The sequence below is a fragment of the Barbus barbus genome, assembly GCF_936440315.1.
Source record: "Barbus barbus genome assembly, chromosome: 29".
NCBI lineage: Eukaryota > Metazoa > Chordata > Actinopteri > Cypriniformes > Cyprinidae > Barbus > Barbus barbus.
Genome location: NC_136757.1, coordinates 7,678,696 through 7,691,720, shown reverse-complemented (window position 1 = coordinate 7,691,720; position 13,025 = coordinate 7,678,696). Strand labels below are relative to the sequence as shown.

At 36.6% G+C, this 13,025-nt stretch overlaps 1 protein-coding gene across 2 annotated transcripts in view; it reads left to right on the top strand.

The window, feature by feature from the left end:
- Positions 1-6,994, top strand: part of LOC306849518 (nuclear receptor subfamily 6 group A member 1-A-like) — a 110,051-nt gene extending 103,057 nt beyond the window's left edge. For both annotated transcript variants that reach the window (XM_079384609.1, XM_079384610.1), the window contains 6 exons: positions 438-604; positions 846-1,055; positions 1,158-1,412; positions 3,233-3,354; positions 3,592-3,744; positions 3,838-6,994. In XM_079384609.1, the coding sequence (XP_079240735.1) occupies positions 438-604; positions 846-1,055; positions 1,158-1,412; positions 3,233-3,354; positions 3,592-3,744; positions 3,838-3,974 (1,044 nt within the window). In that variant the 3' untranslated portion in view covers positions 3,975-6,994. The remainder of the gene's footprint in view (positions 1-437; positions 605-845; positions 1,056-1,157; positions 1,413-3,232; positions 3,355-3,591; positions 3,745-3,837) is intronic.
- Positions 6,995-13,025: the final 6,031 nt, after the last annotated feature.

The following is a 13,025-nucleotide window of genomic DNA, read 5'->3' as shown; positions in this document are numbered from 1 at the left end:
CCAGACAGAGCCCGCACACACACGCTTTTGATTGGTTGTGATTAGAGCTGGACAACAATTAATCACATCAAAAATAAAAGATTTTGTGTATATAATGTGTGTACTGTGTATGTTTATTATGTATATATAAATACACACATGCATGTATATATTTAAGAAAAATGTTATGTTTATATATATATATATATATATATATATATATATATATATATATATATATATATATATATATATATATATATATATATATATATATATATATATATATATATATATATATAAAACATGAAATTTTTTCTTAAATGCATGTGTGTATTTATATATACATAATAAATATACACAGCACACACATTATGTAAACAAAAAACGTTTATTTTGGATGCGATTAATCATTTGACAGCACTAATGTAAATGCATTCAAAAATCTCTCTGTGCAGATTTCTGATGAGGAGATCGAGCGGATTATGTCTGGACAGGAGTTTAAGGATGATGCCAACATGCCGGAACACACTTGGGGAAACAACGGCGACAGTGACCACAGTTCCCCTGGCAATGGCGTCTCCGATGGGAATCAGCCATCGCCTGTATCCACACTTTCATCCAAGTGAGTATTCCCTTCTCCGCTGCAAAAGCAGCAGTTTGTGGGAATAATACACAAAACGCAAAAGGACAAATTTACAGATTAGATTACATTTAGATTACAGGCTTTAGCTACAATGAACATGAATTGAAAGACAGGATTCCTTTTGTATTTGCCTCAAATGCATTAAATAAAGTTTTCTTCACAAAAGTACAATGTATTGTAACCTATTTTTCTTTTCACTTTCCATTTCTTTCCCACACAGTCGCTCTGTGGAGCTGAATGGCTACACCGCTGCTTTGAGGGAACAGTACATCGGCAATGCAATGGCTCAGCACTACCAGTTCCTGCCTCACCTGTTTGGATACACCGCCCAGCCCCGGAGTCTGTACCCCCAGAGTCATACCCTCATCAGCCAGCTGGTGGCAGCAGAGGAACTGGCCCCACTGGGCACACCCATGCTCATTGAGGATGGGTAAACATTCATTCAAAAGCCATGCGGGTTGTCAATCATTTTACAGTTTTTGCAGTCATAAAATGTACAAATCCTCGCGTAATGATCCTTTCTCTTGCGCAGGTATCGGGTCACTCAGGTGGAGCTGTTCGCACTGTTGTGTCGGCTGGCGGATGAACTTCTCTTCAGACAGATCTCCTGGATTAAAAAGCTTCCTTTCTTCTGCGAGCTGTCCATCGAGGACTACACACGGCTCCTGAGCGCCACCTGGCAGGAGCTCATCCTGCTGGCCTGCCTGACGGTCTACAGCGCCCAGGTGCTGGGTGACCTCGCCAACGTCACCGACAAATACACCCCGTCAGACGATGAGCTGCAGAGGTGAGGAATGTACAGCTTATGTCACACACCTTTTATTCGCTCATCTATGATTTTCAAACATGTAGCTGATCAGTTTGGATCATTAATAAGAACCAATACAGTGATTCATTGGAAATCACTAATAAGAATCTGGCTGGGCCTGAGAAATATCTCCTTCCTGCTCTTCTGTGCATGTTGGGCTTGTAGTGATCCCTAATAGTGTTAAATCATGGTAGTTAGACTGTTCTCCATGCTTCAGGTACTCTCAGGAATCTCTGTACAGAGGTGGAGACCACTGTGTGTGTATGTGGGAGAAAGGCAGAGTAAAGCAGACGTGTTATGTCTGTCTGTCTGTCTCTCCCTGTATTCTCTCTATCTCCTCAAAAAAATGTGGCTTTAATGTTTGTAATAAACCTTTTGAGATGCACTGTTGCATTTTTCACGTTTTTTTGTTTTTTTTACAGATTAGTTTAATACAACAATCTGAGTGAAAGGATGTATATTTGCAAATGTTGTGTAAAATAAGTGTTTAATTTGATTTGATTTTGTTAGTTTTTTGTGTTTTTGAAAGAAGTCTCTAATGCTCACTAAGGCTGCATTTATTTGATCAAAAAACAGTAAAATAGTATTATTATGAAATATTATTATAATTTTAAATACCTTTTTTCTATTTGAATATATTTCAAATTATTATTCCTGTGATCAAACCTGTATTTTCAGCATCATTACTCCAGTCTTCAGTGTCACATGATCCTTCAGAAATCATTCTAATATGATGATTTGCTGCTTAAGAAACATTTATCATTATCGGTGTTATTAACACTTAATATTTTAGTGGAAACTGATATACATTTTCTTTTTTACATAAATCTTTTGTAACATTATAGATGTTTAGATTTGCATTTCGGTCTAATTCCAGGCCCTCGTGCACATTTCTAGAGCTATGTTTAATATACCTGTAGCCTGTGAAATACTAGTGCTGACATGGAGGGGGTGTTTGTGGTGTGTGTAAATTAGTCCGCAATCACCTGACCTCTGAACCATCTCTTCTTGATCTCCTGGGTAAATTTACTGTTGCATGCTGGGCGGAAATGCAGGTCTGAGGTAGTGAAGCATTCCCATTTACTGTGCAGGTTCACGCTGAAGATCATGACCTACCTTTAGGGAGAGAGTTCAAAGAGTCTGGAGTAATTAAAGGAGAGCGGCAGATAAACGTAGAGACCGATCGGTTTTAGAACAGAGTGACAACAGGCTGAGAAAAGCACTTAGACCGAATGGTGCTGGTACGTCGTGGCATGAGTTCACTCTTTAGTGATGGTTTTAGGGAGTAATTTAGCACCAAGGTACGCCTCATGCTGTGCTTTATTGCTTTAATTCTTATTTCATTTCTGTTATTACACAATTCATGTGGTCTCCCACTCAAACAAAGTCTTATTATCTGATTAGTAACATAAATTAATCTCATAAACTCTGGTTTAATGGCTAAGAGGATGTACACAAATATAACCAAAAAGGAAATGGAATCAGGTGATAGACCAACATTTTGCCACAGGTTTATTAAACTCACATGGTTTCATATTTCATTAAATTAAAATATTACAATTACATTCATATTTTTCCATCATATGAAATCTAATTTATATAATAAAATGATGATAATTTTCCAAAATGTGATAATTCAAGCACATTGTTACCATAAAAATCAATTAAATTCTTATTTACACAACTTCACATTGCTAAAATGTAAGCAACGTGTCTGATTGGAATTGAACATTTCAGTCTGGGTTTATTCTGTTCACTCAGTCATAAAATCAGATCTATGTCACATGTATTGTGTGTAGTTTCAGTGAGGATGGGATGGAGGTGATGGAGAAGCTGATCTATCTGTTTCGTAAGTTCCATCAGCTGAAGGTCAGCAATGAGGAATATGCCTGCATGAAAGCCATCAACTTCCTTAATCAAGGTAAAACGGCAGGTATTTCCATTTATAATACAATATTACATTATATACTGTGTGCTGATGCTCTTCTGACTGGGCTGATTATTGATCATCTGATGATAATCACTGCTCACTGCATAAGCACTTAAACGGATCTTCAGAATCAACAATAATAGAGCCATAATATTATAACGACATGAAAAGCAAATGTTTAATTTTCATATATTTCCATCATCGTAATGTTTCTTTGTATGTGTCTAGATATCCGCGGTCTGACCAGTGTGACCCAGCTGGAGCAGTTGAACAAACGTTATTGGTACGTTTGCCAGGATTACACCGAGTACAAGTACCCTCACCAGCCCAAACGCTTTCCCGAGATCATGATGTGTCTGCCAGAAATCCGCTGCATTGCAGGTAAGTCCAAAAACAACACATTTAAAGTATTTTTTTTTTTTTAAATGGCATCCGTTTAGCGGTCAGATTTCACTCTTCTCCCTCGTTTTTCAGGGAAGTTGGTCAACATCCCTTTGGAGCAGCTCCCCCTGCTGTTTAAGGCAGTATTGCACTCCTGTAAGTCAAGTCTGAACAACCACAGGACAAGCTCCTCCCCCTGTGTGACAAAGGGTACCGCCCCTGCCAACTAGCCCCACCCTCTTGAAAACACCCTCCCCATCTATTGCACGGGGGCGGGGTGTTCTCTAGGGGTGGGGCTCCCGGTATCCTCCTCCTCCGCCTCTCATGAATGTGACAAGAAACTATTTTAATGCGTTTTGTTTAGATTAGTGTTGTTTTTTCTCTCTATTTATTACCAGACAGAGCTGAATGTATGTTGATCCACACTGTGCACATGCTCCTTTTCACATGAAAATGCACAAAAAGCGCAGTGGATTTCACACGCTTCAGTCCAACTGCGATATGTGACGTGTAACCACTGATAGATCTACTACTTGGTTTTATTGTATACCTCTGTTCACTTTCTGCCGATAGGGACAGTTAGAGGAATTGTTTTATTGAAAGACTACCTCAGGAAGAAAACGTTTCACGTGCTCCCTCTCTGTTTTGCGATGCTCCGGGCCGTTGACACTGTGCCTCGTGTTTGAGAACGTCTCGTCATTTCTTACGCGTTTGCGGTGCGCTGCAGTTCTCAAACACACGCTCGGTAGTCATGTAACCTAATCTTTCCACACAAGGCTGCGATGGAGAGCGTGATTGTTTACACAAAAGAGAGTTGTACGGGAGAGTTTCACAATCATAGGCTGGGGACGAAACGACAACAGAATATGTGTGTTGATATTGTTGAATTCTTTCTTTTTTTTCTTTTTTTGACCAAATTTGGAGAGAAGTAAGCCCTGGTTGAAAATACGAGAGACTTCTGGGGAGAACAGCGGTTTCCATCATCAAACTCCACACTCCACATGGTTTGCACTCAGTCCGGCAGTGAAATGTGGTGTATCGGCTTTCTTATTTAGGAAAAACAATCAGTTCCTTAATTTGGAGCGCTCGTTGAAGGATGTAGAGTTTGACCATGAAGTATTTATCAGCGTTTTCCACCATCAATGATTAGCATCAGATTTGGTTGCAAAGTTTTACCACCAAATGCTCTCAAACTAAAATAAAGGGCATTTATTTGAGTTAAGATGGAGAGAAGTGGATTTCCTCACAGTCTAGTTTGCACTGGTCTGCTGCTGGTTCCTTCCCTCACGTTGTAAACAGGGTAAAGTTACTGTTTTTATATTTCACTCGCATCTCTCTCTCAGATATCACAGTGCTGATGTACTTGTAGGTTTAGTAGTTTGTAGTATTCTGGACATTGTAGGTCCTTTTTAGACTTTTTTTATGTTTTGTTTTTATGATTCTGGGGAGGGGGAAGTGTTGTTTTGAAGACTATTTTGATTTGGTTTTGAGTATTACTGTAAACCCGATTAGAGAAAAAAAAAAAAAACATGACTGAGATGCTAGCTAGTCCGGTTATAACGAGCCATCCACGCCTTGGAGGTTTTGGTTACGATTCGTTTCCTCGGTTGGTTTTTACCCAGGCGTCAGTGGATTGTGCTCACTGTAACTCTCATCATTTCAGACATTCCAAACATGTTCGATATGTGTCGTAATGTTTACATATTTGCACCAGACAATGACAAAGAGGCCCGCGCCAAAGACGCATGTTCAGCCTGGTAACGGCCCATCTCAAGTGCAGCTAAACCTCGGTGGCAACATTTGGCGTTGTGCTGTTTGGTGGACGCTTCACATCTGTCTGTATGCCGCTCTGCGTGTCCTTAATCTTAAACGTTTCATCCATCCCACACCGCATTCGTTTGTGTCCCTTCATTCATCGTCGTTTCATTTTGTACGTCGTTTACTGTGGTAGATATCGTGACTCTTCTTTTCTCGCGAGGGCTTGTTTTGGAGTGTGAGCTAGCGGAATGTCAGACGTCTAAACTCTTGATACGGTGGAAGTCTGCGATACTACGCATTTGTAAGCCTTCGCTCACATCAGAATAAAGTCAAAGTTGGAGATTTATCGCAAACCAAGCTGCTATAAACACCAGCCCTCCTGAATTGAGTTTCTCAGACCAGCATCTCTTAACAGTTTTGTTAATCTAGCTTTTGATGGAAGCTTTTGAATCTCAGAAGCTTTTTGAATTCTTTAAAAGAGCCACACGCCCCATCTAGGTCTTTTTTGTTTTCTGTCGTTCCTTCATATTTTACAATGTGTCCTCATTTGTTTCTTTTTATGCATTTTTCATTGAAACTACCTCTTTTGTGTGTCATCATGTAGCGTGCTTTCATTAAGGAAAAGTATTGATCGTTATTTATTGGTTTCAAAGCACCAGTGACAATGTTTCTTTGTCCGTTTCATATTCCATTCTGGAAACTTCAGAGTTAATAGTTTTCATCATTCATATTCCGTCATTGTCTTAAAATAATTCCTAAAATAATGCCTGATAGACATCAGCTGCTGCATATTTACCTCACTCTTCAATGAAGACCATTTCTCAGTGCAATTATAACGTGTGAAATGAACAGTATTATATTCCTAGTTGTAAACACTGTTTGTGAATTGTTTTCATGAAGAATGTATTTTTTTGCCTATATGACTTTATTATTATTTCTCAACTGTTTACACGCTTTTTGTCAGTCCATTGTAATCATGTTAATGCTTTGACACTTTTCAGCCAATCAGATTTCTTTCTTGATTGTTACGGGTATGCTGATTGGCTGTTGAAAGACTATCATAGTGCTGTCAGTTTTACAAAGCCAGGGAACTTATTTCAGTCTTGTACCAGTTCTCTTTGGGATTCTTCTTGATCCGGTGGGAAGCGTATTAGAAGAAACATTGGTGAATGTTGGGGCTTGAGCAAACCATACAGAGCCAGACGAGAGGTTTTGAAACATGGGCGATATCTCAGGGAATAGACACGCTCCTGAAAACCCCAAAACAACTCTAGCACATGCTAAATGAACTTCTGTCTGTTTGTGTTGGCATCAGGCGTGTTGATTTTGGGAGTGTTGTCTGAGGTGCTTTTCCTAACCTGTGTCACAAACCTCTTCTTCTGCTCCTCTGACTTTTACTACCTGTGAAGAATGTAACCCATATGTGTTATAAAGCATGTTTAGAATGTTTTAGGACTTGAAACCAAATAAATGTGAATCTTATGCAACTGTGAAACAGCGTCTTGTCATCTCTTCACGTTTTAATGTTGAGCTTTGCTGTATGAACCATAAAGTGTTTCATGTATCACAAATATGCAAGTTGGTGAGGAATGCTTAATTGATATGTTAAATAAAATAAAATAACTTGAGTATGAAAAACCGCTTCTCAAATTGGCGGTGACTTCACAGATCTTGATATTAACTGTTTGTAATAAATACAACAATCATTTATTTAATAATTTAATATAATTTATTAAAATATTTAATTTATTTTCTAAGAATTTTACAACAATATCATTCTTTTTAATTAATATTTAAGTCATTATGGTTAAAAATGCATATATGCACAATAATAATAATACATGTAATAAAATAAATATCAAGAAATGTGTAAATAAAGTAAATAATGAATATAGAATGTATAGGGAAAAATGGAACAGATATATTTATATACAAAAAACTACAATGTATACAGATAACTAATTTTTGTAACACTTTATTTTAAGGTGTCCTTGTTACATGTACTTACTATTATAATAACAATTAATTATGCGTAATTACATGCTAATCCTAAACCTAACATATAGTAAGTACATGTAGTTAATATTACAACGAACATTAAAATAAAGTGTAACCCTAATTTTGATCATTTTAATCAACAATAATTCTATAAATGAATGGTTGCACTTTATTTTACAGTACGTGAACTTACATGTACTTACAGTGTACTTCTAGTGTACCTACCTAAGAAAGTACTGGTAATACAGGGTAACTACATGGGTTAGGGTTAGGTTCAGGGGTAGTACCTAGTCATTGTAATTACTATAAGAAATACATGAATATGAAACATGAGGAACAGGACTGTAAAATAAAGTGCTACCAAATTAATAACTAAAAACTGTAACTTTTCCCCATTACAAAATGTGACATTCTTAATGTTACAACCACCCAAAATTTAATATGAATTTAATTAATAATTTGGTCCTTTTATATGGTATGATGGGAAGACATGTATCATTATTCATTATAATTCAACCCTGTTTCCAAGTCATTAAAACGTGAAAAAAATATCAAATGTTTTCTTTACTTGTAATTTTATTAATAAACCAAAATTTGGCCCCTAACTAATTGAATGACAGCTTAGTTTATGCATAATTTTCAAACGTCTTGTTTTTATTATATTTTATTTCTTTAAATTTACACATTACATTTGGATAAAATTTTGATCAAATTGCTAATTTAGATGATAAATGGATGTTTAAATAATCTTTATAATGTTTATTCCTGGAAAATAAAATCATATAAATGAGGGTTTTATGCTGTTTAGATTTCAGCCTTGCAAAACTTAGACGTTATATGACAAAAAGAAGTACAGAACGGTTCATATAAAGTGTAGTTTGATCTTATTTAGATGGACGATTATGGTCTTTCATATTTCTTTTAATATTTTTTATTTTTTTTATTTTAGGCCCTATTTTGGACACTATTCATGTTCTGTGTCTACAATAAAAACAATCCATAATTTTTCATCAATAATGTGAATGTTCTGTATTTTTCTAATCTCCTCCCTTCAGGTTAAACTGATATCATTTTGACCTGTCCTTACAAGTCAGCAAATTCTTTTCCTCACTAATACAGATGAGCTTGACCCCATCCAGTCAGTGGCTTCACCAGTTTGCTTGTGCCAAAGACACTGGAGTTTCATCATTTAAACACAAACAGACCAATGGCACCTCCACGAAGGGTTCTCATCAATCCAAACTAAACTAAACTCTGCATGTGTTGCACAGAAAGTCCATCATTGCAGAATGAACAATATTTATGCACTGATAGTGCCGCCTCACTGAGCTCAGGCTTGTCCAGGTCGTGTAAACACATTTGACAGAGAGACGACTAACCAGCCTCATTGCTCCACTGACTCAGCTGATTTTTAAGTTTGCAAATAATACCCATCTCGCAGATATATAATGATTATGGTAAAGTTGATATTCTAGATCAGGGTTTGCCAAACTGGGGTTCACATAGAAACTGCAGGCAGTGTGTGATTTGAAGAAAAGCTAATAATTCAATCATAACAAATTAAATAAATACAAATTACACAACAATATAAAAATACACAACAAACAATATTTACTAAAAAGTTAATATTTTATTTGTACTTTTTTACCTGCATGTCATGTTGATGATCATTAACCAACATCAGAGAACTGTGAAAATGTGTTAAATTATTGAATCAACTTGAAATTTCAGGAATACTCCCAAGTAAATAATTAATGTCAAATGGGTTTTGATGATGCTCAAAGGTTGCAAGTATTCACATAACAATTTAATAATATAAACATTTTGGAACATTATTGTTGATTATTGCTCTTGATATTGTAATGATTACTGATGTCAATTGATAGAATACAGTAAAAGAAAATATTTTTGTTTTTGGGGAAACAGCATGTCAGATTCTGACTACACAGACAAAACAAGCTAAGAACAATTTATGAATTAATCTGTTGCTTTTTATGCATTAGTATCTTCAGGTGTGAGGCATATATATAACAGATTTATTTTAACTGTGCCTTTTTTGCCCTCTTGTCTTGAATTTGGGGGGCATTTTGGTGGCATTTTTGCCCCAAACCCTCGTTAATTTCTTTGTAGGTGCATGAGGATTATGAATATTGCACGAGAAGTTCATCCATTGCATAATGGTTTTCAGCTCTGAAGGACAGTTTTTGTTGCAAAAGTAGAGGGCAATTAGTAGAGATTTATTTGATTTCTGAGATTTCTCCAACAAAGCAGAAGATTTTTCCAGAGAAGCTGAATAGAAGACATATGACATGAAAATAACTGTCTGCCGGGTCTTAATTTCCCTTAATGTTACTCCAGGCATCTTTTCACAACAAGACAAGCCAAGTCAATATTATTTGTATAGCGCTTTTAACAATACAAATTGTGTCAAAGCAGCTTTACATCGGCTCGATATGAAGCTGGGTGGCTTTACAGTATTTAGACGGGGAAATAGTTTGTTGAAATAGTGTCATTCTCCTCTGGCCAGACAAAATCAGCAGTTTAAATCTAGGCTAAAGCAGAGTCAGATTGTGCAAAGGACTCAACTGGTTCCTTTGGTCTTGTCCTGATGGCCGTCTTGGAGACAGGGTCTTCACTGGGGATCAGTCTCTGGGACTCATCTAGGTGTCCTGGCTGTAGAGGTCATCTCTAGGTGCTGATCCACCATCTGATCTGGATATGGATAGGATCCGAGTGGCTGCAGTGACCACACAGCAGAGAAAGAAAACAGAGTTATAATTAAAGGTGCCATTGAATGGAAAACTGTATTTACCTTGGCATAGTTGAATAATAAGAGTTCTGTACATGAAAATGACATACCGTGAGCCTCAAACACCATTGATTCCTCCTTCTTATGTAAATCTTGTGAATGCAAAAGACCACTGAAAAATAAGCGAATCAGAACATAACACCGACTGTTTCGTAACAGTCGGGATCACTAATAGTTATGCCCCCAAGATTTGCATATATCCGCCCATGTCCTAGGCTAGCCGAACCATCAGAAGTTCTGCAGGTATTGTGAAGAAACAAGCGAGGATAATAGCGAAAATTGCAGATCATGGAAATAAATGTTATGTTCCAGGCTGTGCAGGGGATGGGACATAATCTCCGTTTCTGGAGATTTTTTGCCCTTACCTTAGCCACATGCCTTCTATGTAGATATCAGAGAACAATTTGAAATATTGTATCAATGCATTCTATGGCACTTTTAAGAATTAGATTATTAACTTATCTCTTTATTTTCTTGTCAGGTCTGAAGTGTTACACTATAACTTTTTTTTTTATTGTTTAGAAATTATTATTATTTGTGGAAAAAAAAAATCATATCCAGTAAATCCTCAGAAAGGTGTTTGGATCGGAATAGTGCATAATGCTTTCTTTTCTGAAGACAACATGCTCCGTTCAGTGTGTGAGTATGTTTATGAATCATACAGAGTGCTGAGCTTTGATATAAGTGTTTCTCTAATGCATCTTATCATTTCAGTAGAGACGTGACACAACAGTCATCCTGCCGTAAAGACAAAACAACCTTAATGTCCCAACACATCTTCATTCATGAAAACCCTGGTGAACTCAAAGCAAGAGCTCATCTAAAAATAAAAAGTTGGTCCCCGTCATTCCAAACCTGTGAAATGTTTTTTACAGGTTGTAAAACGAGATAAAAACAAAAAAAAAAACAAATATATATATATAATGAATTCTCATTTTTGGGTGAACCATCTTTTAATATATGCCTGTAAAGACAGCTTCATGCATCATATCATGCATCATTACGGACATTTTTAAACCTATATTAAGCCTTATATATGTATCATATTCGATGTGCTAATTTCTTCTTCTTTTAACATTTATTTCTTAACAATAAAAGCTACAGAACTTTGATCATAACAAGCATTTAAATATAATTTTAAGACTTTTTTTGGAGATATAGTGACAACAGATATCTATATGCATTATATGTAAGCAGTCCGCTATAAATAAAGATCTCATTGATTAACAAGCTATCAGAATTTTATCTTATTTTTAGTCATAAAAATATCAGCGACTGCACCAAATTTCATATTTCTACTCAGTTTGGGCCTCTGAATAAAAATGATTATCAAATGTGATACTCGTCAAAAAACGCATATGCAAACTTTATTTTTATTTTTAATTTTTTGTCTAAAGTTTCAATGAAATGACTCTTTTCTGACTCTTATTTCTTATGTCAGTCTTTTACAGGGTTAAGAGTATCAATCTCTGAATCTTCTTACTTTGACAAGGGCAGTAAGAGCAAGAGTTAAAGAGATTTTGTTTTTTCACTTCTGACCTCTCTGACCATGTCCTGTTTGGGTTATCATGGGACTAATTCTTGGTTGTCAGCATTTGCATCACAGTTGTGTTCGTGGTCGGGGGTGCAGGGCATGTAACTTGTTTCTCAAGGCCAATTGACAAGCTACGGCCAAACGCCATCCCTCTTCCTCGTCTCCCTCCTCCTCTGCTTTGTAGATGTGCCCCTCTCACATCTGGCCTTCACAACTACACACTTACTCAAGGCTGAGGATGTGCGGCCCGCTCTCAGCTCCCACCGTCCGCTCCTATATATAATGTATTACTGTACTGTCAAGTGTGTGTGTACTGGTGCACATCCAGGCGTAATCGTGTAGTGTGTAAACTGTGTGGAAGGGAGTGGCTGAGAATAGACTTTAAGTGATTTTGTATTTTGTCTTGTTTTCATGATCAAGGTCACACTATGCAAGACGTAAAGCACTATTACCTGACCATTTGCAATATGTTTACCATTTATTGCTGAATGTTGTGTCGTCAGCTTCAGAAACATCAGTCTGAGAGCTGAGTGCTCCTAAAGCAGATGAAACGTTCTTGAAACCGAGTTTGAACAGGTTTAGTGGGTTCAGCTTGTGGTGGGAGCTGCAGGTTGCAGGGGTCTCAGCCACAGCTGTTCCTCCACTGGTCCTTATCTGTCATAACACAAAATTATTATTAGACAAAAAAATGAGTGTCTGCATGATTTCAGAGCTCCAGTGCTGATGCTTCAAAGCAGAAAAACTTAAGATCTTTTAAAGTAAAACATATATGGGAGATGATGAAAAGAGATTTTTGTTCTGAAATCTACATTCTTAGACGCATTTATATTTTTAAACTTGTTTGTATATTTGAATATATTTGAAGGATTGTGGTTAATGTTAATACACTTTTTGTTTTCGAAAGAAGTCTCTTATGCTCACCAAGGCTGCATTTTAAAATGTTAACATAATTTAATATAATAATTTTAAATGTGTTTTCTATGTGAATATACAGTGGTGGCCAAAATGATTATAACACTAGTATTTTCACCAGCTAAAAATTTTTTTTATATCAGTTATTTCTATCTTTTGCTGTAGTGTGTCAGAGGAAATATCAGTTTACATTTCTAAACATTCATTTTGCCATTATAATTTTTGTTTGCAGTCTGACAACAGCCAGTGCTCCACACAGAGATCTGGTCT